The 26,911-nt window shown below is 43.1% G+C and overlaps 1 protein-coding gene across 1 annotated transcript in view; it reads left to right on the top strand.

Annotated features, from left to right (window-relative positions):
* btaf1 (BTAF1 RNA polymerase II, B-TFIID transcription factor-associated) overlaps positions 1 to 13,960 on the top strand; it is a 111,461-nt gene extending 97,501 nt beyond the window's left edge. The window contains exons 33-37 of the mRNA XM_085996134.1: positions 1,867 to 2,019; positions 2,852 to 3,063; positions 5,104 to 5,263; positions 8,493 to 8,663; positions 10,753 to 13,960. Coding sequence (XP_085852260.1) covers positions 1,867 to 2,019; positions 2,852 to 3,063; positions 5,104 to 5,263; positions 8,493 to 8,663; positions 10,753 to 10,893 — 837 coding nt within the window. The 3' untranslated portion in view covers positions 10,894 to 13,960. The remainder of the gene's footprint in view (positions 1 to 1,866; positions 2,020 to 2,851; positions 3,064 to 5,103; positions 5,264 to 8,492; positions 8,664 to 10,752) is intronic.
* The last annotated feature ends 12,951 nt before the right edge of the window (positions 13,961 to 26,911 follow it).

The raw sequence follows: 26,911 nt of genomic DNA, 5'->3' as shown, positions 1-26,911 counted from the left end.
TGGGCCTCATCCTACTAAATATGGTGGAGGTCTGAGTCTGGCAGTACTGGTTTGTAACTTTCCGTGAGATCTTTACGAACATTAAATTTGGTGTTTTGTGATTGGTTCCTGGAAGTGTGTGTGTGCCCGTCTCTCGCGCTCTTACTGCCTCGCTCACACTCTCTCACACCCTTGTTTTTGTTCTCTCGCATGCGTGATCTCTTTCGCGCTCCCTCTCGTGTTCTCTCTTTCTCATGTTAGAATTAGAATGTTTACATTTTCTAATTAGCAACAAAACACAAATGATAATTAAGAGGTTTTGCTTGCTTTTGAAATTAAACTCTCTTTTGAAGATCTCAAATTGGGATTGGAAAAGACACCTTTTGCCCCTCAACTTAATATGCTTTTTGAAGTTGAGTATAAGATGTGTAATCACTATAGTCTGTTATGATTTTTATCGTGTTCTTTCTCGCGCTCTTCTCTCCTCCACCTTTGCTGCATCTTCTTCCCCTCCCTGCACCTTGATCCTTCCCTGCTCTTCTCTTTTTGCCTCCTGTCCTCTCCCCATTCCATCATCCCACCCTTGCTGTAACGTCTTCTGCCTCTCTCCCCCACCCTACTAGCTTTGCTGTTGACTGTACGTTATAACAAAATTAACTCTTCAAAAATTAAACGGCCAGTTTCCCAGCTCTCTGGTGTTGGAAACCGGTGAAGAGGTGGCAGGAGGTCTATGGTGGGGAGGGGAAATGAGGTAGAAAACCTATTGGCTGAGGCTGAAGATAGCAGTGCGGGGAGCAACGGGCAAGGTGAGGACAGGCAGCTGAAGTTGCGTGTGAGAATTGGGGGCGAGTGCACTGAGAAACAGGAGAGCTTCATGAAGCAGGTGGCACTGTGAAATATATTGCCATCCAGCTTTAAGAGGACATAAAGGTAAGTATACATACCGTATACATACTTTACAGCTTAAAACTAACATAATGTGGTGTAACCTTCCTGTAAGCACAGGAAGTGTCTGCTGCATAATAAATTTAGAGAGAAAGGCCTAGAAATTCAGTGGCCTGCGCCACCAGTTTGCGCCCAAAGAGGGCACTAAGTGGCTTTTGCGCCACTGGCCACACCTACCGCGATATTTAGCAGAGCGCTAATGGCGGCATTAGCCTGTAGCGCTGCGCCGCCACCGATGACGTCATCGGTGTGCACAGCGCCCCGCTATCGCCCCGCTGGCCATATTTGGTCGCGCCCGCCTCCTCCGCGCCGGCCGCAAATAGCGACCGACCGGTACACGGGCCTACCTGTGGCGGTAGTGGGGCGAGTTAAGGTGGAGGTGCAGCTGGCCGCTTTTTCGGCGGCCGCCTGCCCGCACCTCCGTCCCCGGCCTCCTACACACACACCCCCCCCCCCCCCCGCGGCATTGCCGGCTGTTTCCCGAGAGCCCGGCACTTCTCCTTGGTGCCGGGCTCATTTGCCGGCACTCGCGAGCGGGGATCGTGCTGTTGCAGGCACCTCCCCCTTAACAGTGGGAGGCAGGCCTGCAGTACCGCAGCCTGCCGTGCCGCAGCGGGTGGCGCTGCGGCACTTTGCGCGCCGATATTCAGTTTCAGCGCCCCAAGCGGGGCGCCGAAGCCTTGTTTAGCGGCCGGATTCCACTTGGGGCGCTGAAACTGAATATCCCGATGTTGCAAGTGGCTCCGCGCGCAGCGGTAATTCCGGCGCCCAGGCGAGCTTGGCGCCCCAAACTGAATTTTTAGCCCAAAATATTCAATGAAATGTCAAAAGCAAACGACTACATAAATATTCCGATGCAACATTTTGATTCTGAGATTTACAGAAGCAATGATAGTAAAGGGAAAACATGGTAGCATATTTGAATTGACTCTTTGTTTCTAGGCTTTACAGTACTTGAGGAAACTCTGCAATCATCCAGCACTGGTACTGACTTCACAACATCCAGAATTTCAGCATATTCTAGACCAGCTTGCTACTCAAAATTCATCTCTTCATGATATTCAGCATGCTCCAAAGCTCTCTGCTTTAAAGCAGGTATTGTTTGAAATTTAGTACTGTCTTTTCCTTTGGACTTGTGTTGCATTGTGCTTGGAGATGATTATTGGTCGAGACCAATTTGAAGTACTTTTAAATTACACTAGTAGTCCTTAAAAATATTTTAGTGCTATTTAAAAACTTTGTGCAAATGGTTCTGAAATTGTATACCAAGGAGTTGCACACAGGATTTTAATGTGATTTTTTTTTTTTCACCCCACCACACGCGCGCACACCTCCTAAATGAAGCAGGCCAGTTGCGGGGTGGTGGTTAGAGAAGGAGAAAGTGTACAGAGTATACATTAGTTAACTCTGCTACTCTCAAGTGCCATACAGAACCTGGTGTTAACAGAGGTCCTGGATTAAATTGTCATCATTTGGAAGAGGAATAGCAGTGCCTCACTAATTTTAAAATCATTACTAGGATTTGCTGGAATGATTTGGAAAATGTGATTATTTTCCACCTTTTTCAGGCTCTGGTGTCTCCTTAAGCTACATTCCTGCAACCCCGCATCCCCACCCAACCCACTTAATTGTGAAATCGGGATTGTCTGCTACAAATGTTACCTGACCGTTTTTCTTATCTTTCTCAATATACTTGCTGGCTTACTACTTTTTATCTAAACCTAGCCAAGGTGCAGGACCGAAGGAATTTGCTTCATGAAGGCAGATGAGTTTGAAAGACTTGAAGGTTGAAGACCGAGTCCTCAACATGTTACCATGACATTCTACTTTTGTTCAATTTCCCACATTGAATTCATGCTCTTTTGAAATGACTGATTCTGTGACTGGGTAAAAAAATTATATTCTATAATTAATTTATTTTTTCTAGTTGCTGCTTGACTGTGGACTTGGCAATAGTGGAGCTTCAGAAAATGGTACTGAGTCTGTTGTAGCTCAACATAGAGTTCTCATTTTCTGTCAATTGAAGAGCATGTTGGACATTGTAGAACATGATTTGCTCAAACCTCAGATGTCAAGTATTACTTACTTAAGACTGGATGGCAGCGTGCCTGCAGGCCAGAGACATTCCATTGTGGCAAGGTAGGCAAGATACCTAAAAACTGATAGCTGCAGTGTAATGACACTTGGTGTAAGGGCTCCCATGACTTAGTGGTTAAGTACACAGTGTCCTGCAATAGGCCACACATAGAATCATAGAATGGTTACAGCACAGAAGGAGGCCATTCAGCCCATCAAGCCCGTGCCAGCTCTCTGCAAGAGCACTTCAGCTAGTCCCACTCCCTTGCCCTTTCCCTGCAAAATGTTTTCCTTCAGGTACTTATCCAATTCCCTTTTGAAAGCCATGATTGAATCTACCTCCAGTGCATTCCAGATCTTAACCACTTGCTGCGTAAAAAAGTTTTTCCTCATGTCGCCTTTGGTTCTTCTGCCAATCACCTTAAATCTACCCGTTTACTATTTAATATGCCTATAGAAGACTTTTGGATTCCTTTTATGTTAGCTGACAATCTATTCTCATTCTCTTTGCCCTTCTTATTTCCTTTTTCACTTTGCCTCTGAACTTTCTATATTCAGCCTGGTTCTCGCTTGTATTCTCAACCTGACATCTGTCATACACCCCCTTTTTCTGCTTCATCTTACTGTCTATCTCTTTCGTCATCCAGGGAGCTCTGACTTTGGTTGCCCTACCTTTCCCCCGCGTGGGAATTACCTCAACTGTAACCGAACCATCTCCTCTTTAAAGACACCCCATTGTTTGATTACAGTTTTGCCTGCCAATCGTTGATTCCAATTTACCCGGGCCAGATCCATTCTCAACCCACTGAAATTGGCCTCCCTCCAATATTTTTACTCTAGATTGCTCCCTGTCCTTTTCCATAGCTAATCTAAACCTTATGATACTATGATCACTGTTCCCTAAATGTGCCCCTACTGACACTTGACCCACCTCATTCCCCAGAACCGGATCCAGCAATGCCTCCTTCCTCATTGGGCTGGAACCGTACTGATCAAGAAAGTTCTCTTGACCACACCTCAAATTCTTCCTCCTCTGCCCTTTACAGTATTACTGTCCCAGTCTGTATTAGGATAGTTGAAGTCCCCCATTATCACTACTCTATAGCTCTTGCACCTCTCTGTAATTTCCCTGCAAATTTGCTCCTCTATATCCTTCACACTAGTTGGTGGCCTATAGAATACACAGACCAGAAGATTCCAGTTTCCATCCCTGGTTTGTACTAAGTTAGTTGGTCTTGGCCACCTAGTGTGCTACAATTAGCTTCAGCACCCTAGACAAGGGAAGAAAAAGATCAGTGAGGATTTTCACTCCTATCCTGTGGCTCCGCGTGGGATTCCAATCCTGGGCCTGCTCCAACTGCCGGCGCGCAGTGCTTGCGTATCCCAGGGGCGCAGTTAATTCGATGCGTCCCCTGGGATCACGTGGGCCATGGAGAGCCAGTGGTAGCAGGGAAATGCCCATTCATAAAATTGACAGGAAGAGCTGTCAAAACCATAAATACTATAAGCCCCAAAAATCACAAACTTCAAATAAAAAAAATTTTAAATCACATTTTTAAAATAACTATAAATTATATAAAATAACTATTTTAAACAATTTAAATTTTTGAAAAAATTAATTACATTTTCTAACGGGGCTAAAAATAAACTTACCTTTCCTTAAAGTATTTTAAAATAATAAACCTATGGGGGAAAAAATGTTTTAATTTTAATTAATTCACCACTTACCTTGTTAAAAGCAGGCCTTGCTTTATATGTGTAACTGCTGGAGACTTACTCTCCCGGAAAAACCTGGAAAAAACGCAAGTTCAATGCGCACGCGCTGCCTCTCCGGCGCACGCGTTCCACCTCTGAACCCCTTCTTTCAAGGGAACGGAAGTTCCGGTTTCCCACGCATATGCAGTGCATGCACGAAACCGGCACTTCCATTGGGCCTACGGGTGAGTACCCCGTGCGCACTCACCCATGGAGACCTGAATTTCTGGGCCAATGTAATTTTGCTTTTGAACAAAATATTTTAAGCACAACTGTGAATATAGCATGAAATACATCTTGTTGGATTATATGTACTAATTAAACATTTATATATTTGTATGTCATTAGGTTTAATAATGACCCTTCTATAGATGTCTTGCTGTTAACCACCCACGTGGGTGGCCTAGGTCTTAATCTCACTGGAGCGGATACAGTAGTGTTTGTGGAGCATGATTGGAACCCAATGCGTGATCTGCAAGCAATGGATCGAGCTCATCGTATTGGACAGGTAATGTGCTCTTTAATGTACTTTAAAGCTGTTGGGTTGTATCATAAAACATTGAAGGCTATCAGATTTTTTATGATATTATGTAATTGCTTGAAACAGTGCAGGCATTTAATTAGATGTTACTGCACTTTGGGGAGCCAAAGAAAGTAACAATGTGTTGCAAGAACATTCTTTGGAACAAATTATGCAAAATACTCCCAATACCATGCAATAAAGATTCACCTCTATAGAGCGATAAAGTTGGAGAATTAATATTTATGTGCAAGTTGAGAATAAATTTATTTTATACGAGGGTCCATATTTTGAAGGAATGTTAAAATAATGATTAAATTATAACCTAATCCAGTGAACAGGAATGTGTATACTTATTCAAACATGCTTGACAAATGCCAACTTGCGTGTCTTCTGATATTAATCTAGATACAGTATAACCTTGGGTCCTTCAATTTGTTTCCTGCATTAGAGACACCATAGGACATCATAGAAACAGAATTTTACAGCACAGGATGGGGCCCATTGTGCCTGTGCTAACTCTCAAACAACTATCCACTTAGTCGTATTCCACTGTCTGTTCTCCGAACCCATTTTATCCCCCAAATGTTGATCCACTTTTAAAAACTATTATTAATTCTGCTTCCATCACTGTTTTTGCTAGTGCGAGTAGCAACCAACAGATGAGGGTAGCAAAAGATGCTGAGAAATCACTAGACATTCTTGCAGTATCATAACAATTAAATAATAGCTAGGAAGATGAAATTCGAAAAGATGAAACGTGTTGCTATAACTGAAGAAGTAAAAGTTAAAATAGTAAATTAATATTTTCTAGAAGTATTCATTAAAGAGGATGCCACTAAGGTGCTATCCAATTTTTGTAGTACCCACCCCCCCCAATATCCTAGAGGAATTTGAAGCCTGCGTGCCAGAGATACTTGATAAATTTAAGAAATTTAGACTAATAAAAACCCCCGAGTTAGATGGAAGGTTGTGATGGAAATTTTCATAGTAAATGTGATGATGAATGAATTTTTGGGCATTGGTGAGATTTTGCAGGCTAGAAGCAAGCAAACCTTGTGCAAAAGCGCAACTGATTGTGACCCAGGGAGCTACAGGCCCATTCACAAAACATTAACAAAAAATGATTTGAAACCATTCAAAGAGGAAGGCTGGGGAGTACTTGCAGTGTTCTCAATACGAATCAGCAATCAATCTTGAAGAAAAATATTCTGTCTGACAAACCTCATATTTCCAAACTGGTTTTCACACGTGGACTACAATGGAAACTACATCCCAGCCTGTCAGGCTGCCTGTATTAATATTTTAAACATCTATTTCAGCCAGCAAAGTCATTTTCTTAACTGATCCCAGATCAAAAAAATCTTTCCCTTGGTTGTCTCTTGCCTTCCAATTTGTATTGAGTTAAGATAACAGTCTGAGTTTTAATTCCCAATCTGCTTGAAATGATGTAAAACTAAAGACAGAAGTTCCTACTTTTGTCACATTAGTGTAGAGATCATGTCTATCTGAAAGTATTTGAGGTGGATAATTATTCACCCACAAGAGATGGTGTTAACAAATTCATGAATTTTCTTTAACAGTCTAGTACTGAGAGCTGTGGAGGGCATGTTTCTAAATCTCATGATTGGAGCTGCCTAGCATTTCCATTAAAATGTCTCAATAGAATTTGAGTTTTGAGCAACCTGGATGAAACCTTGCATGGAAACACATTAAGTCCTCCGGTGGCCTTGCACTTTTTTTTTAATGAACATTTGCTCCCCTATAGTTGATCAATTAATTGTAGCCAACATTGTTCTAATTCCACAGATGCGAAGTAACCAGGGCTAATTTTGCAGTGCAGCAAGGTGTACCTTGCCGTACCTGTCGATCATCCTGTTACACGGAGAACTTCTCAATACTAACATACTAACTCAGAGAAGCACTTCAAAGTGCTCCTCTTATTACAGATGAAACCAGCAGAGTAATATTTCAGGAATTCCCAAAATTTGGATTTCCTCTTATTAGTTCACTTTTAAATACTTCATCTGATGCTCTGTAATGTGTTTGATCTGGCCAGTCTACAATGGTGTGTAATTTCCCCCTTCTGCTCATCAAGTGAGGAGACACTAACATCATCAGCCCCTTTTGCTCTGCCGCTGTTGGCTCTAGCCTGTTGCTGGGCAAAGTGGGATTGATCACAGAAAAGCAAGCAGTATAGTTAGTAGGGAGAGCAGTTTGAGCAGCATGCAAAAGTTAAGTTTTTACAGAACAATATTAAAGGTTCAATATTGAAAGTTCTGACGGCCATAAAAATACAAATTTAACTGAGTGAATGCTGCAATGGGTTAGAATGCAGTCTATTTTGAATTGTGTTGGAATCCAGCCTAGACTGATGGAACTGAAGTCATTGTAGGTGAGAATAGCGAGTGCTTTTAATGAAAAGCAATCTTCTCTATTCCTTCCCCACTACCATCAAGGTTCCCCACATAAAACTATATTTTTAACAATTTAAAGCATAAGTCTTAATGTTCTAAGCTCTGGAACCAATATTTCAGATTATACAGTTATACTCAGTTTTTAGAGGACCTCAATCGAACTGACTCTGGTCTACAACATCTTTGTTGCAAAGTTCCTGGTGTTGCCTAACTCTGCTGCCTGAGTATTGCTATGCGCTTGACTGATTCTGGCTTAGGAAGTGATTTGCTTTGTTGGTTGTGACTTACCTGTTCATTTGAATACGCTGACTTTGGCCTGTCTCAACTGACATTCCACTGAATACAAATAAAATTGAGAAAAAATAGTCCTTAAACAAAAACAGAAAATGCTCAAAACACTCCGGTCAGTTGGCATCTGTGAAGAGAACAAGCAAGTTAATGTTTCAAGTGTGGCCCCTTCATCAGCATTGGAAGATGTTACAGATGAACAACATTTAAAAGGAATAGAATAAAGGTAAAGGGAAGGAAAGAAAATGCATGCAGATGGAAACACACGAAAGAAGAAATAGAATGACCTGTAAAGTGCTTAAATTGGAAACAGGAATTGGCTTAATGGTTGAAGTGATATAAACATGAGGCATAATGAGAGAAATTAGATATTTACAAGACACAGGAAGGTGTAAAACAAGTAGAAATATAACCATGGAAAACTGACAAGCTGATGCAGGCTCTAGCAGCCCAGGAACCTGGGTGAAAAGTCATTAATTTGAATATTTAAACATTTTTTCTTTATTTTCCAGAAACGAGTTGTTAATGTTTACCGATTAATAACAAGAGGAACATTAGAAGAGAAAATCATGGGATTACAGAAGTTTAAAATGAGCATTGCAAATACTATCATTAGCCAAGAGAATGCAAGTTTCCAGAGCATGGGGACAGACCAGCTTCTGGATTTATTCACTCTTGACAAGGTAAAGTAGAAAAATATTAAATTGTTCTCCATGCAAAGAATGTATTGTTTACACCTATTAAATTGAACATAACATTTAAAGGGGAAAGAAAGTCTGGGGGAAATCTCTCTTTCAAAGTTCTCCCCTTTTTTATAGAAGAAACTATATGTACATACCAGAATTCTTTTTGCCATCTTAAGTCAGAACATGAATTTTACTGCCTTCCTGGTGACCCATCAAGTCAGTTCTCTTTCTCCCTCTGCTAGGCTGCACCCGCGATGTCACTGGCTGGAAGTTCCCTGTGCACCGTGGAGCAGCTCCATAGGAAACAGAAGGGGCTGCAACTTCAGACTAGCCTATGGCTTGTGCGCACTTAACCCTAAGAAACTGTGCTATAGGTGCACAAATTGCAGCAAAGTATCACCTAGTTTTGGTGATGCAGTGAACTATTGCTTTGAATCTTGCTGGAGCACTCAGTTACCCACATGCTAGATTAATGCTTTCCGTTTTTGTCTTTGGAATTCCGATGCTCAGCACATTCATGCGGAAGCAAGAATTTAAATTTTTATTTAATTATTGAACTAGCTGTTGATCTGTGCATGCAGTAGATAATCTGTCTGCTACTGCCCCGTTTGGTGAAAGTGTTCCATGTAGCCCAGTAAAGGAAGTACAGATGCAGCTGCTTTGGGGGCTGCACCTTTAGATTAGCCCGAGCCATTCATTTCCCTGCCAATGCTATATATCGCAAAACAAGTTTTTGACTCTAAAATTTAGAGCATATTTCTGTGGGGGTCCAACAGTACCTGATTGGTCATGCTTGTTCAAGCAATGGACCTACTCTAATACATAAGTCTTCCATTAGTGACATCACTAGAGCGCCTAGCAGTGAAGAGCCATGGCCTCCTGAGTCTCCATGGAGGTGAGAAAATAACAAGTCAAAGTATTTTTGTGGCAATATATTTTTTCAAAATGCAATAGAGGGTACACTTTGAACAAAATAAGATGTATCTAGATTTTCCTTCTTCAATTTTTATATAAGGAGAAGAACCCTGGGTAATGATTCTGCAAATCTTGTGTAACACCAGTGTAAAACTTCCTGAGGTATGCTAAGGACCCCTGTGATGGCAGATGACAATGTTTTTTGTATGTGGGTTTTCATATTTTATCACCATCTTCAGCAAACCAAAGTAGCAGCTTTTCTTAAATGTTCACTTACTAGAAGGATTAAAGCCATAGGGACTTGTAATGAACCAGTATGATATAATTTAAATTGTATCCCAAATGAACATGGATGGAAATTTGTTAGTAATAGTTTACATTTAGATAAAGGATAATAGTTTATCATGAGAAATTGAGCTTTACTGAGCTTTAATTTTTTTCTGTTATGAAGGAAAGGTCTTCAACATAAATTTGACCTCCTTTATAGCATTTTTACCTTAATATTAGCATCTTGAGAGAGCAGTATTCATACAGATATCTATGATCTCTATACCACTTTTGCTGTAGATCCCTTGGAGGTTGTTTCAGATGTGGCTTGAAAAACATGTCATAACACAGTTGTAGGTTGTGACACATGCTGGTTAGGGCTGGGAAGTTAGAATGAGGAGGCAAGTAAAGAGGAAAAAAATTCTCTCTCAATAGGCATAGGTCTGAATTAACGATAGCGTCAATACGCTAACCTGAACGCCTCCAACAAAGTTCTGTTTTTTTTTAAAGCAGTCAAAGGAGATCTGAATCAATGCAGAGCCATTGCTGTTCTATGAAATAGTGTGACGCAAGGGCACAAAGTGGTTTTGTGCATTTAGGAAAACAGAAGGAGGCACTTAATCCAATGGCAGAACACAAAGGCCATGAAAATTTGGGTTTGTAATATTGGGTCTCCAGAGATCAGAACACTTAATTATAATTTATGGAAAACTGTGTGTCTGCAGTCAGCAACACTCCCTGAAGGTAAAACTGCCTTGTGCTATTATAGGAGGAACCTTGACCTACTGCTGCTTAATTAAAGGATTGGGCTACTTACTGGTTGGTGCTTATGATCGAGTTGATATGTGATGTGTTTTAACAAGGTATCTCCATTTCTGGTTACACTTTTTAAAACTTTTTTAAGGATGGCCAAGAAGATAAGGGATCGGGATCCACTGAGAAGTCATCTGTGAAAGCAATCTTGGAAAACCTTGGAGAACTTTGGGATCAGCAACAATATGACACAGAATATAACTTGGATAATTTCATGCATTCGCTGAAATAAAATGTACTTGCATAATCGCAGCTAAGCCATGTCACTGTCACAGGATTGTTCTGCTGATATTCAGCAAGTTTCAGAGACGTATAATTAAATGCTGAGAATAATGTGTAAATACAGGCATTTGAAAAGAGCGAGCATAAAATGGATATTTCAAAAACCATTGGTTCAGAAAAAAGTAGAGCAAATAGTTATCCAGGCTTAGTTATTTGCACTGTTTTACATTTAGACATTTATTCAGAGCAGATATACTTGAAGCAACATTCTTTGATGTCTTAGGAAACAAAGAACTTGTTGTTGAGGAAAATATTTTCCTACAGTTAAGGAAATTTATGCCATTATGTGACATATGTATGATACAGTAACTTGCTGTACACGAGTGCACAACCAGAATTTGATTTAAAACACAGACCTCCTCCACTTTTTCCACAGTGGAAATTGACTGATTCTTTGCTGCGTATTAGTGATAGCTTTCAATTTACTTGCAGATCTATGATAATTGTAGATGTTAAATAGAAATAACTTTGTACTTGGGTTTAAAAAAAACTTCTGAAATTGAGTATTATAATCCATGGCATTCCTTGGATCGAAAATAAAATTCAGTTGAAAGACCTAATTGCATGAATTTGAATGTGTTGATCACTCTTCAGTATCTACATTTATATGTATAATAATTGAGTAATGGGAGTACATTGACAGCTGCAATACTTTATGGTACAGATATCTTATCTGTATTAAATAATTTGAAGGAATCATTGAAAAATCAAATTCAATTTATAATGATAGACTTGATCAATATTAATTCAGGAATATTACAACTCCAGCTTATTTTAAGCTTTTCTTTCTATTTGTTAAATCTATTAATATAGGAATTGAATTACATCTGTACTTCACCTGGAGATAATTGTAGATGTTAAATCGAGATAACTTTGTACTTGGATTTACTTAATACACTTTGTCTTGATTCCCTGTGTGCAACGGCACGGGTGATGAGCTAGCGTAGTATAAAAATGTTCCACTGAAGCCTCATTCATGCCTTGTTCACTGTTTGTTAAGAATGGCGTAGACAATGAGTCAGTGTACCAGTTTGATCTGGACTTAACCAGAGGTTAACTTGAGGCCTTTTACGCTTTCACAATGATTAGAAATGTATGTGAACTTAAGTGTTAATGGTATATATGTTTAGTGTCGCTGCTGTAGTTGTTTCCAGTGTATTTTGATCTCTGTGGAGAACAATCTTAATGTAACCTTGCTTTCTTTAAATCTTTGTATTTGGCAAATGTGAGGGTGTCGATATGAAAACTTGGTTATTGTTTTGTAAATCAGGTAAAAACGACTTGAAGATTTAATGTAATAAATATACAAGGCCAAGCAGTAGGACAATTAGAAAAATTGACTGAGAAGTGGCAAAGCAGAGACATTTAGGGAGAGAGTTCCAGAGGGTTGATCTAGACAGCTGAAAGCTCTGACACCCAAGTGAGAAACACCTGGGAGTTGGAGGACCATAGGATGCAGTCTGGGACATAGGGCTGGAGAAAGTTGCAGAGCTAGGGTGAAGAATGGTCATTAAGGGATTTACAGATAAGAACAAAGGTTTTGAATTTGGAGCACTGGGAGACAGGAACCTTTGAAAGTTAGTAAGGATAGGTACAATGAACAAGTGAGACAGTGTGTGACAGCATTAGAACCAAGTTTTAAATAACAGAAATGATAGTGTAAGACAAAAGGGGGCAATAATGTGAGAAGTTAGAGAAATAAAAGATACCTATCTAAGACCCAGAGGATGTGTGAATGGTTACATCAAAATTGGGGGGGCGGTGGTGAGCATGGAAAATCTGGCAAAACGAAGAAGGCTCCAGTAGCCTGGGAGTGTGACAATAAAAAGGCAAGTTGACACCAGTGGAGCCGACTACCCTGGTGGTTCCCTGTGTACCGATGGGGAATCCCTATCCCAAACACCAGCCCACAACATTCCCCCCCCCCCCTCCTGTATGCGTTGGTGCACCCATCCTACATTATCATTACTTGCTGCCAGAGAGAAAATTGAATATGTGGTTAAAGTCTGAAGTTGTTAAAGTCAATGTTAAGGCCAGAGGGCTGTAAGGTGCATAGTAGGAAGATGAGGAGCTGTTCCCCGAGCTTGCGTGAGTTTTATTAAAACAGTGCAGGAGGCAAAGGACAGAGAGGTCCATGTGGGATTCGGACGGAGAATTAAAGTGGCAAGTGATCAGAAGTTCAAGATCGCACTTGCGGACGTAACAGAAGTGTTCAGCAAAGCGATCACCTCATCTGTGTTTTGTCTCCCTGTATAGAGTTGACTGCATTGTGAGCAGTGAATACAGTATATTAGGTTGGAAGAAGTACAAGTAAACTTCTGCATCACCCTGAATGAGTGTTTGGGGCCCTGGACAGTGGTACTGGAAAGGGCTAGTGTTGCATCTACTGCACTTGTGGGGGAAGCTTCTGGTGGAAGGGGAGCAGGTGTTTGGGATAATGGAGTGGACCAGGTTGCCACAGAGGGCACAGTCCCTTCAGAATGCTGAAGGGGGAGAGGAAGATGTGGTATTGTATTGAAGGTGGTGGAAATGGCAGAGGTTAATCCAGCTAATGCAAAGACTGGTGAGGTGGAAGGGAACCCTATCATGGTTCTGGGAGAGAGGAGAAGGGATGAGGGTGCAAGTGTGGGAAATGGGACGGATACGGTTACGGCCACTATCTACCACCGTGTAGGGGAATCCTCGGCTGAGGAAAAAGGACATTTTAGAAGCTGTGGTATCATTAGAGCCAAATGTATTTGAGCACCGAACAGCTCACAAAAGAAATGGTTTATATTCATCAAAACTTTCTAGACTACAACTGAACTTGTGTGCAAGCATTTAATCTCCTTTTGAAAAATGTAGTGTATCTATTTTAAAATTCAATACATCAAAGATTTCATATAAAGTTTTTAAATATTCAGAAGTTTTGATACATCAACATAGTTTTCAAGTTCCTTCAACCTTGATATTTGGAGACTCCACTGTACTTCTATTTCTGTTAAAGTATTCAAAAAAATTAAAGGAAGGTAGCTATTGATCATTTTAGATTTTTTTTCCTCATTTGTGAAGTCTCCCTGTGCTACATACTTCCCTCAGGCTAGAGACTGGTTCTTAAGCTTTCATCAGTCTTGTTCTGTAACTGGGCACTGGATAAATGTCTCACTGATCTTCCTGAGGGGAGGGGAGATTAGCAAGCCCATGCTCAGCACATCATCCTAAAGTGACTGGGGACAGTGTGATGATTAGCAAGTGCAACTCTATTCTAACATTCTGAGAAATGTCACTTGTAATCTTGCATGTTCAGAAGCAAACTATCTAATCTTTCCCTCAAATTAAATACTTGGTACTGCGAAACTGCTATGGGCTGTACTTTTTTAAATAAAAACTCATTACGCTGCCGAACAAAATAAACTGGTTTATTTAAATGCAATTAAACAGTGTAGCATTGCAGTAACTTTTATTGAAACTGCAGTGGGTAAGATAACACTCCACTAAAATTTATTTTTGTTTTCCCTCTGGCAGTTATTCTTGGCACAGTCTGTAGTGCACTGAGGCATTTGCATCTTCATTTAATGTTGAGAAAATCAGAGCACCTTATTCACCGTCATCAATATCCCACTTGTGTGAATGACCAGTTCATGCATACATTTGTTGTCCTCTTTCTCTTTTTCAATCTTTTCTCCTGTAATAGGTATTTTTTCTGTCTCTAAGCTCAACATGGGTTTTGACCTCAGAAGGAGGCTTTTCTACTACTTTGGTGGTTTAATAAGGATAGTAGATTCTGATGGTCTACTCAGAGACCTCATTTCATATACAGTGACCAATCTGCACAGCCTACATGACGGGAATGTTGCCTATCCCTCTCCTTCCATCTGTACAATCATGTTGCTCATTAACTAGCACCACTAAGCACCTTTTGAAATTTTGTGCTGCACCTTAATTCATAAGCTTGATTGTGGCACATTGTAATTGGGATCTGGTGGAGACTCATTGATACTCATAAGTTGCCAAATGTGTCTCTGGTGATCAGGCCAATTGCCCATGAGTGGAATAACCTTTGTGTTCTGTTTCACCATGTTCCTGTCTGGATGCTTTCTGTGAAAAGTTCTGGGTGCTGAAATTCCTCAGTGATGCTGGCTTTTAAGCCAGGATCGTGCCACCACTAGTGCCTCTGCTGCTGCTTGTGATATGGAAGGGAATCTAATTGGCATAGGGCAGATGGGTGCAAGTATCATTACAGGTGCATCTCTCGTACTTGCCTGTTCCATGTATCTAGAAACTTTGGTGTGGAGATGCCGGCGTTGGACTGGGGTGGACAAATGTAAGAAGTCACACAACACCAGGTTATAGTCCAACAGCTTTATTTGAAATCACAAGCTTTTGGAGCGCTGCTCCTTCTTCAGGTGAAGTGGAGAAATGCATAAAGACACAGCTTATATAGTCAGAGAATCATGTCAGATGTTTACAGGTAACCTTTCCAACTGCCGTTTATCACACCTCGGCAGAGAGCTAATCACAGCAGTCAAAGGTGTGAATGGTGTCCAAACAGGTCAGTCAGGGAAACATTACATCAAAGAACAATGAGGTGGGGTCACAAGGGGTCAAATATTGCAGATACTGGGGTCTGTATGAAAAACTAAAAAACAGACAAAAAAACATTTTTTGGCTGGAAATCACAGCAGGTCCGGCCGCATCTGTGTAGAGAGAACAAGCCAATGTCGACTCTAGTCTGGATGACCCTGCATCAGGTGGGGTTACATGTAGCGTGACATGAACCCAAGATCTCGGTTGAGGCCGTCCTCATGGGTGCGGAACTTGGCTATCAGTTTCTGCTCGACGATTTTGCGTTGTGTGTCTCGAAGGCCGCCTTGGAGAATGCTTACCCGAAGATCGGAGGCTGAATGTCCTTGACTGCTGAAGTGTTCCCCGACTGGGAGGGAACACTCCTGCCTGGTGATTGTTGCGCGGTGTCCGTTCATCCGTTGTCGCAGTGTCTGCATGGTCTCGCCGATGTACCATGCTCCGGGGCATCCTTTCCTGCAACGTATGAGGTAGACAACGTTGGCCGAGTCACATGAGTATGTACCATGTACCTGGTGGGTGGTGTCCTCACGTGTGATGATGGTATCTGTGTTGATGATCTGGCATGTCTTGCAGAGGTTGCTGTGGCAGGGTTGTGTGGTGTCCTGAAAGCTGGGTAATTTGCTGCGAACGATGGTCTGTTTGAGGTTAGGCGGCTGTTTGAAGGCGATTAGTGGAGGCGTGGGGATGGCCTTAGCGAGGTGTTCGTCGTCATCGATGACATGTTGAAGGCTGCAAAGAACACAGCGTAGTTTCTCCGCTCCGGGGAAGTACTGGACGACGAAGGGTACTCTGTTGGTTGTGTCCCGTGTTTGTCTTCTGAGGAGGTCTATGCGATTTTTCGCTGTGGCCCGTCGGAACTGTCAATCGATGAGTCGAGCGTCATATCCCGTTCTTACGAGGGCGTCTTTCAGTGTCTGTAGGTGTCCATTGCGTTCCTCCTCGTCTGAGCAGATCCTGTGTATTCGCAGGGCTTGTCCATAGGGGATGGCTTCTTTAACGTGGTTAGGGTGGAAGCTGGAGAAGTGGAGCATCGTGAGGTTGTCCGTGGGCTTGCGGTAGAGTGAAGTGCTGAGGTGTCCGTCTTTGATGGAGATTCATGTGTCCAAGAATGAAACCGATTCTGTGGAATAGTCCATGGTGAGTTTGATGGTGGGATGGAACTTGTTGATGTTATCGTGTAGTCTTTTCAGTGATTCTTCGCCGTGGGTCCATAGGAAGAAAATGTCATCGATGTATCTGGTGTATAGCGTTGGTTGGAGATCCTGTGCAGCGAAGAAGTCTTGCTCGAACTTGTGCATGAAGATGTTTGCGTATTGGGGTGCGAATTTGGTCCCCATGGTTGTTCCGTGTGCTTGGGTAAAGAACTGGTTGTCGAAGGTGAAGACATTGTGGTCAAGGATGAAGCGGATGAGTTGTAGGATGGCGTCTGGAGATTGGCTGTTGTTGGTGTTGAGTACTGAGGCTGTCGCAGCGATGCCGTCATCGTGGGGGATACTGGTGTAGAGTGCCGAGACGTCCATCGTGGCGAGGAGTGTTCCTGGTTCAACTGGTCCGTGGGTGCTGAGTTTCTGTAAGAAGTCTGTAGTGTCGCGACAGAAGCTGGGGGTTCCCTGTACGATGGGTTTCAGGATGCCTTCGACATATCCAGAGAGGTTCTCACACAGGGTTCCGTTGCCTGATACGATAGGACGTCCAGGTGTGTTGGCTTTGTGTATCTTTGGGAGGCAGTAGAGGTCTCCCACGCGGGGAGTACGTGGGATGAGAGCGTGTAGGATGCTTTGAAGGTCTGGATCGAAGGTCTTGATCAGTCTGTTGAGTTGGCGGATGTGTTCTTTGGTCGGATCTGTGGGTAACTGTCTGTAGTGTTCCTGGTTGTCCAGTTGTCGGTATGCTTCTTTGCAATAGTCCGTTCTGTTCTGCATGACGATGGCTCCTCCTTTGTCTGCTGGTTTGATGATGATGTTGCGGTTGGTCTTGAGAGCTTGGATGGTGTTGCGTTGTGCTCGGGTGACATTCTGGACTGTCTTGTGAGTGCGGCTGATGAATCTGGCGTTGATGCATCTCCTGACAGCTTGAGCATACATGTCAAGCTTAGGGCAGCGACCCTCCGGAGGGGTCCAATTTGACTATTTCTTCGGTTGCTGCACTGCGGATCCCTCTGTCTGCTGTTCCGGATCATTGATTGTCTCATTGGGTTCACTGCTGACATCTTGGGATTTGTGGAAGAGTTCCCGGAGCCTCATTCTCCTGATGAATTCCTCTGTGTCTGCCGCGAGATGGATGGGGTCCATTTTGGTGGTGGGGCAGAAATTGAGCCCTCGGCTGAGAACTTCAATTTCATCTGGTTGAAGGGTGTAGTCGGACAGGTTGAAGATGAACTTCCCTGTGGTTTCAACTGTGGTACCAGGGGAGGCTTGGTTGCTGCTGCTGGTGATGCCGAGTTTCTCAAGCTTCCTGTTCTTGGTGTGCATGTAGGCAGCGTAGTTCCGTTGCCTCGTCTGTTTGGCGGTGTCTCGTAGCTGGTCTGCTGTGTCCTGAGCACAGGCTGAGAACATGGACTCCGTCTCGGTTTCGAGGTTGCGGCGTCTGCTGTAGAGCTGGTGTACGAGATGGTTGAGGAGTGTACGGGAGGTACGACGGCAGAGTCTCTCAGCGTAGTCTGTGTTGTAGGTCGACTTGAGTGGGTTCGTGATCTGTAGTCCTTTCAGGATCTTGTCTGCTTTCTTGCATCTCTGTAGAAACTTGATGTCTGTGTCGATATGCGCGAACTTCTTGGAGATCCTCTCCACTTTGAGCCGGCAGTTTGTGGTGTCGATAGTAGCCATGGTGTGGAGATGCTGGAGTTGGACTGGGGTGGACAAATGTAAGAAGTCACACAACACCAGGTTATAGTCCAACAGCTTTATTTGAAATCACAAGCTTTCGGAGCGCTGCTCCTTTGTCAGGAGACCAGCTTTCAGGTGAACAGCGACCACGACACCACACAACCCTGCCACAGCAACCTCTGCAAGACATGCCAGATCATCAACACAGATACGATCATCACATGTGAGGACACCACCCACCAGGTACATGGTACATACTCATGTGACTCGGCCAACGTTGCCTACCTCATACGTTGCAGGAAAGGAAGCATGGTACATCGGCGAGACCATGCAGACACTGCGACAATGGATGAACGGACACCGCGCAACAATCGCCAGTCAGGAGTATTCCCTCCCAGTCGGGGAACACTTCAGCAGTCAAGGACATTCAGTCTCCGATCTTCGAGTAAGCATTCTCCAAGGCGGCCTTCGAGACACACGACAACGCAAAATCGTCGAGCAGAAACTGATAGCCAAGTTCCGCACCCATGAGGACGGCCTCAACCGAGATCTTGGGTTCATGTCACGCTACATGTAACCCCACCTGATGCAGGGTCATCCAGACTCGAGTCGACATTGGCTTGTTCTCTCTACACAGATGCGGCCGGACCTGCTGTGATTTCCAGCCAAAAAATGTTTTTTTGTCTTTTTTTTGTTTTTCATACAGACCCCAGTATCTGCAATATTTGACCCCTTGTGACCCCACCTCATTGTTCTTTGATGTAATGTTTCCCTGACTGACCTGTTTGGACACCATTCACACCTTTGCTGTGATTAGCTCTCTGCCGAGGTGTGATAAATGGCAGTTGGAAAGGTTACCTGTAAACATCTGACATGATTCTCTGACTATATAAGCTGTGTCTTTATGCATTTCTCCACTTCACCTGAAGAAGGAGCAGCGCTCCGAAAGCTTGTGATTTCAAATAAAGCTGTTGGACTATAACCTGGTGTTGTGTGACTTCTTACACTAGAAACTTTGGCCTCTGCCTGCCCATAGGGAGGGGTGTTACGCAGAGTCCTCCCCCGACATTGACTATGTGCCCCTCATCCTGAGGAAGTGGGTCCAGATATCTTGGCTGGCCGAGACCCTAGGATATACTACATCTCGCCTCGCTCAACGTACCAGTCGCCACTGATATGCTGGGTCCCTAGTGAACCTAAGGAATGAAAACTCCTGGCATAATGAGCCACCATCTTGTCATCATTTGCCATTGTAAGGAGCAGACTGAAGTTATGCCTTTTGCAAGGCAACACCTGGATACAGTGGCCGTCTCCACCATTTCCCTGGGCGTTCCACCAGTCGACCAGCAGAACCCCAGAGGAATTTTGGAGACCTGATCAAGCCTTTTAGATACTTTTGTCATTGGCAATGGAAATTAGAAAGCTTTACTTGTGACTTTTGCTGACTAATGCCAGGACCGTAAGACAATGTGCTGTTTTTCCTTATTAATTCTCCCGTTTGGGCCGGTGTCGGGAGGAGCAGAGAGCGGCGGTACAGTGAGTACTTAAACTCACTTTCGCGGGCTTTCTTTCAGAGGCTTACCAATCTCTCAGACTGGCGGCGGCGTTCCGGAGCCACGTCACGATTCAAAAAGTGACACGGGCAAGAGGAAGCAGCTGATTGGGTGAGTACAGCCAGGTGAGTATTTATATTACTCTATAGTTTGACAGTTAAGATTAATAGTTTATAAAATTTAGAAGGTCTTAATTTTTGTGGTTCTAGTTTCTAAGGTCTCTGTTGTGCATCGGAGTGCTAGTAACCAAGGGCCCTTGAGTATATCATTTAATTGTAGTGTAATTAGTGGTTTTGATTTGATTTCATTTCATTTAAATTAATTTAAATTAATTAAAGGGTAAGTCATGGCAGGACAGCTCAGCCCCGTGGCATGCTTCTCCTGCGCTATATGGGAAATCAGAGACACTTCCTGTGTCCCTGACGACCATGTGTGCGGGAAGTGTATCCAGCTGCAGCTACTGACAGACCGCATTGCGGCGCGGAACTGCGAATGGATACATACTGGAGCATTCGCTATGCTGAGGACATTGTGGATAGCACATTTAGGGAGTTGGTCACACCGCAGGTAGAGGCTGCACAGGCAGGAAGGGAATGGGTGACCACCAGGCAGAGTAGTAGGCGCAGGCAGGTAGTGCAGGGGTCCCTGTGGCCATCCCCCTCAAACAGATATACCACTTTGGATATTGTTGAGGGAAATGGCTTATCGGGGGAAGGCAGCAGCAGCCAACTTCCTGGCACCATGGGTGGTTCTGCTGCAAAGGACGGGAGGAAAGAGTGGAAGAGCTATAGTGATGGGGGATTCTATTGTAAGGGGAATAGATAGGCATTTCTGCGGCTGCAAACGAGACTGCAGGATGGTATGTTACCTCCCTGGTGCAAGGGTCAAGGATGTCTCGGGGCGGCTGCAGGGCATTCTGCTGGGGGAGGGTGAACAACCAGTTGTCATGGTGCATATAGGTACCAACGATATAGGTTAAAAAATGGGATGAGTTCCTAAAAGCTGAATATAGGGAGTTAGGAGGTAAATTTAAAAAATAGGACCTCAAAGGTAGTAAGCTCAAGATTGCTACCAGTGCCACGTGCGAGTCAGTAGAAAGAGAAGGATATTTCCGATGAATACGTGGCTAGAGGAATGGTGCAAGGGGGAGGGATTCAAATTTCTGGAACATTGGAACTGGTTCTGGGGGAGGTGGGACCAGTACAAACTGGACAATTTGCACCTGGGTGGAACCAGGACCGATGTCCTAGGGGGAGTGTTTGCTAGTGCTGTTGGGGAGGGTTTAAACTAAAATGGCAGGGGGTTGAGAACCTGTGCAAGGAGACAGAAGAAAGGGAAGTAAGGATAGAAACAGACAGGAAGGAGAAAAGCAAAAGTGGACGGCAGAGAAATCAAGTGTGTAAATCAAACGGCTACAGTAAATAATAATTCTAAAAGGACTAAGTGTTAAAAAAAACAACAACAAAAACAAGCCTGAAGGCTTTGTGTCTTAATGCGAGGAGCATTCGTAATAAGATGGATGAATTAGCTGCGCAAATAGATATAAACGGTTATGATGTAATTGGAATTATGGAGACATGGCACCAGGGTGACCAAGGCTGGGAATTCAACATCCAGGGGTATTCAATATTCAGGAAGGACAGGCGAAAAGGAGGTGGGGTAGCATTGCTGGTTAAAGAGGAGATTAACACAATAGGAAGGATATTAGCTCTGATGATGTGGAATCTGTATGGGTAGAGCTGAGGAATACCAAGGGGCAGAAAACATTAGTGGGAGTTGTATACAGACCCCCAAACAGTAATGCTGAGGTTGGGGATGGCATTAAATGGGAAATTAGAGATGCGTGCAATAAGGGCACAGCAGTTATCATGGGTGACTTTAATCTACATATAGATTGGGCTAACCAAATTAGTAACAATACTGTGGAGGAGGAATTCCTAGAGTGTTTACGGGATGGTTTCCTGGACCAATATGTCAAGGAACCTTCTTAGACTAGGTTTATGTAATGAGAAAAGATTAATTAGCAATGTTGTGCGAGGCCCCTTGGGGAAGAGCGATCACAATATGATAGAATTCTTCATTAAGATGGAGAGTGAAGTAGTTGACTCGGAGACTAGGGTCCTGAATTTAAATAAAGGAAACTACGATGGTATGAGGCGCGAGTTGGCTAGGATGGATTAGGGAACGTTACTTAAAGGGTTGACGGTGGATAGGCAATGGCAAACATTTAAAGATCGCATGGATGAACTACAGAATTTGTTCATCCCTGTTTGGCATAAAAATAAAACAAAGGTGACTCAACCGTGGCTAACCAGGAAAATTAGGGATAGCATAAGATCCAAGGAGAGGACATATAAATTGGCTAGAAAAAGCAGCAAACCTGACGATTGGGAGCAGTTTAGGATTCAGCAAAGGAGGACAAAGGGATTCATTAAGAGGGGGAAAATAGAATATGTGAGTAAGCTTGCAGGGAACATAAAAACTTACTGTAAAAGCTTCTATAGATATGTGAAGAGAAAAAGATTGATGAAGTCAAGCGTAGGTCCCTTGCAGTCAGAATCGGGAATTTATAATGAGGAACAAAGAAATGGCAGACCAATGAAATACATACTTTGGTTCTGTCTTCACAAAGGACACAAATAACCTCCCAGAGATGTCGGGGAACATAGGGTCTAATGAGAGGGAGGAATTGAATGAAATCAGTATTTGTAGGGAAATGGTGTTAGGGAAATTGACAGCATTGAAGGCCGATAAATCCCCAGGGCCTGATAATCTACATCCTAGGGTACTTAAGGAAGTGGCCTTAGAAATAGTAGATGTATTGCTGGTCATCTTCCAAAATTCTATAGACTCTGGAACAGTTCTCATGGATTGGCGGGTAGCTAATGTAACCCCACTATTTAAAGAAGGTGGTAGAGAGCAAACGGGGTATTATAAACCAGTAAGCCTGACATTGGTAGTGGGGAAAATGCTAGAGTCCATTATAAAAGATGTAATAGCAGAGCACTTGGAAAACAGTGACAGGATCGGACAAAGTCAACATGGATTTACAAAAGGTAAATCATGCTTGACTACTGGAATTTTTTGAGGATGTAACTGGTAGAGTAGATAAGGGAGAACCAGTGGATGTGGTGTATTTGGACTTTCAGAAGGCTTTCGATAAGGTCCCGCATAAGAGATTGGCGTGCAAAGTTAAAGCACATGGGATTTGGGGGTAAGGTACTGACTTGGATAGAGAACTGGTTGGCAGACAGGAAGCAAAGAGTTGGAATAAACGGGTCTTTTTCCGAGTGGCAGGCAGTGACTAGTGGGGTACCGCAGGGATCGGTGCTAGGACCCCAGCTATTCACAATATATATTAATGATCTAGACAAGGGAACTAGATGTAATATCTTCAAGTTTGCAGATGACACAAAGCTAGGTGGGCGTGTGTGCTGTGAGGAGGATGCCAAGAAATTCCAATATGATTTGGACAGGTTGGGTGATTGGGCAGATGCATGGCAGATGCAGTATAATGTGGATAAATGTGAGGTTATCCACTTTGGTGGCAAAAACAGGAAGGCAGATTATTATCTGAATGGCAATAGATTGGGAGAAGGGGAAGTGCAACAAGACCTGGGTGTCCTTGTGCACCAGTCGCTGAAGGTAAGCATGCAGGTGCAGCAGGCGGTTAAGAAGGCAAATGGTATGTTGGCCTTCATAGCGAGAGGATTCGAGTACAGGAGCAAGGATGTCTTGCTGCAGTTGTACAGGGCCTTGGTGAGACCACACCTTGAGTATTGTGTGCAGTTTTGGTCACCTTATCTGAGGAAGGATGTTCTTGCCATGGAGGGAGTGCAGCGAAGATTCACCAGACTGATACCTGGGATGGCAGGAATGATGTATGAAGAGAGATTGGGTCGATTAGGCTTATATTTGCTAGAGTTTAGAAGAATGAGAGGATCTCATTGAAACGTATTAATTTTTAACAGGACTAGACAGACTAGATGCAGGAAGGATGTTCCCGATGGTGGGGGAGTCCAGAACCAGGGGTCACAGTCTAAGGATAAAGGGTAAGACATTTAGGACTGATGAGGAGGAATTTCTTCACCCAGAGAGTGGTGAACCTGTGGAATTCTCTACCACAGAAGGCAGTTGAAGCCAACTTATTAAATATATTCAAGAAGGAGTTAGATATATTCCTTAAGGTTAAAGGGATCTGGGGAGAAAGCGGGGACAGGGTACTGAATTTGGATGATCAGCCATGATCTCGTTAAATGGCGGAACAGGCTCGAGGGGCCGAATGGCCTACTCCTGCTCCTATCTTCTTTGTTTCTATGTTGGCCTGTTAGAATTCTCACCAAACAGAACACTTGGCTTCAAAATATTCTGCATTTAAAACAGGCTGTAAACAGTAACCACTCTCATTTGGCACCAATCATTAGCCATTTCTGCCATTATAGAATTGGCTTTGCTGTTGAAAATGCTATGCCATGCTTCTGAAGCCAGTCAATGCTTCCTCTGAAGTCTTCCTGAGCAAAATGAAGCTGTTTGGTAACAGGCTTGCCTTTATTTCATGAATAAAACACCACTGACTGTTGTACTTTGTTCTCCTCTTAAACTATTTATCACTACTGCTATTTAGGGAAATTGACTTTTCTTTAGCCCTTTGAGATTGCCATTCATTTTGTACTTCGGCAGAGCTCAACCCCATCTTGAGCCACGTTGACGGTGTATTTGGTGGCAATACTTGAGCAACTTCAATTTTCTTGGTACAGGTGTGAACCTCCTCAATAGCAGCTAACTGCTGCAATTTTCATGTGCTTTTGCTTTGCCATTTCTGTTTCATTACTGCAACATCAAAACAAACAGCAATTGCAATAGGTGTGATGAATCACATGCACACTATTGCCATTGATTCATTTGTTGTGTCCACAAAAAATTGCATGTGGCTCAGTACACCATGTGTTGATCCTGGGCTTGGCTTTGTTACAAAGCATCAGTAAGGTAAAGAATGGGCATTGCAGCCCAAAAAAAATGCTTCACGCTATTTGGGTTTTAGATCAATAAATCAAAGTTAAATTCAATACAACGTGAGGTCTAGAGCCTGGAACCCCTTCAAAGCTTCAATCCATGTTTTGTTTTTATCTCTATCATAGTTTGATATATGGAGTCTCTGTTATGTTATAGGTATAGTTAGAATTTATGTCTGCAGATTCACTCACTGAATTCTTTACCATGTGTGTATTGTGTAGTAAGAGATGGCTTCCCACAGTGAGGGAAATTTGCAGTCAATACAAGTCTACTATCTTAATTGCAAGCTGAAGCTGACTACTGACCGCATGGATGAACTACAGAATTTGTTCATCCCAGTTTGGCATAAAAATAAAACAAAAAAGGTGACTCAACCATGGCTAACAAGGGAAATTAGGGATAGCATAAGATCCAAGGAGAGGACATATATATTGGCCAGAAAAAGCAGTAAACCTGAGGATTGGGAGCAGTTTAGGATTCAACAAAGGAGGACAAAGGGATTAATTAGGAAAGGGAAAATAGAATATGAGAGTAAGCTTGCAGGGAACATAAAAACTGACTGTAAAAGCTCTTATAGATATGTGAAGAGAAAAAGATTGGTGATGTCAAGCGTAGGTCCCTTGCAGTCAGAATCAGGGGAATTTATAATGGGGAACAAAGAAATGGCAGACCAATTAAATACATATTTTGGTTCTGTCTTCACAAAGGAGGACACAAATAACCTCCCACAGATGTCGGGGAACATAGGGTCTGATGAAAGGGAGGAACTGAAAGAAATCAGTATTTGTAGGGAAATGGTGTTAGGGAAATTGACTGGATTGAAGGCCGATAAATCCCATGGGCCTGATAATCTACATCCTAGGGTACTCAAGGAAGTGGTCCTAGAAATAGTAGATGCATTGCTGATCATCTTCCAACATTCGATGGAATCTGGAACCGTACCCATGGATTGGAGGGTAGCTAATGTTACCCCACTATTCAAAAAAGGTGGTAGAGAGAAAATGGGGAATTACAGACCGGTAAGCCTGACGTCGGTAGTGGGGAAAATGCAAAGAGTCCATTATAAAAGATGTAATAGCAGAGCACTTGGAAAACAGTGACAGGATTGGACAAAGTCAAGGATTTACAAAAGGTAAATCGTGCTTGACTAATCTACTGGAATTTTTTGAGGATGTAACTGGTAAAATAGATAAGGGAGAACCAGTGGATGTGGTGTATTTGGACTTTCAGAAGGCCTTTCGATAAGGTCCCGCATAAGAGATTCGCGTGTAAAGTTAAGGTACATGGGATTGGGGGCAAGGTATTGACTTGGATAGAGAACTGGTTGGCAGACAGAAAGCAAAGAGTTGGAATAAACAGGTCTTTTTCCGAGTGGCAGGCAGTGACTAGTGGGGTACCGCAGGGATCGGTGCTAGGACCCCAGCTATTCACAATATATATTAATGATCTAGACAAGGGAACTAGATGTAATATCTCCAAATTTGCAGCCGACACAAAGCTGGGTGGGCGTGTGTGCTGTGAGGCGGATGCCGAGAAACTCCAGGATGATTTGGACAGGTTGGGTGATTGGGGAAAAGCATGGCAGATGCAATATAACGTGGATAAATGTGAGGTTATCCACTTTGGTGGCAAAAACAGGAAGGCAGATTATTATCTGAATGGCAATAGATTGGGAGAAGGGGAAGTGCAACGAGACCTGGGTGTCCTTGTGCACCAGTCGCTGAAGGTAAGCATGCAGGTGCAGCAGGCGGTTAAGAAGGCAAATGGCATGTTGGCCTTCGTAGCGAGAGGGTTTGAGTACAGGAACAAGGATGTCTTGCTGCAGTTGTACAGGGCCTTGGTGAGACCACATCTTGAGCATTGTGTGCAGTTTTGGTCGCCTTATCTGAGGAAGGATGTTCTTGCCATGGAAGGAGTTCAGTGAAGATTCACCAGGCTGATACTTGGGATGGCAGGAATGACATATGAGGAGAGATTGGGTCAATTGGGCTTGTACTCGCTGGAGTTTAGA

Source organism: Somniosus microcephalus, chromosome 8, assembly GCF_052327205.1.
Source record: "Somniosus microcephalus isolate GS21.2 chromosome 8, FLI_Smic_1.0, whole genome shotgun sequence".
Classification (NCBI taxonomy): Eukaryota; Metazoa; Chordata; class Chondrichthyes; order Squaliformes; family Somniosidae; genus Somniosus; species Somniosus microcephalus.
This window is presented reverse-complemented; position numbering and strand designations above follow the sequence as displayed.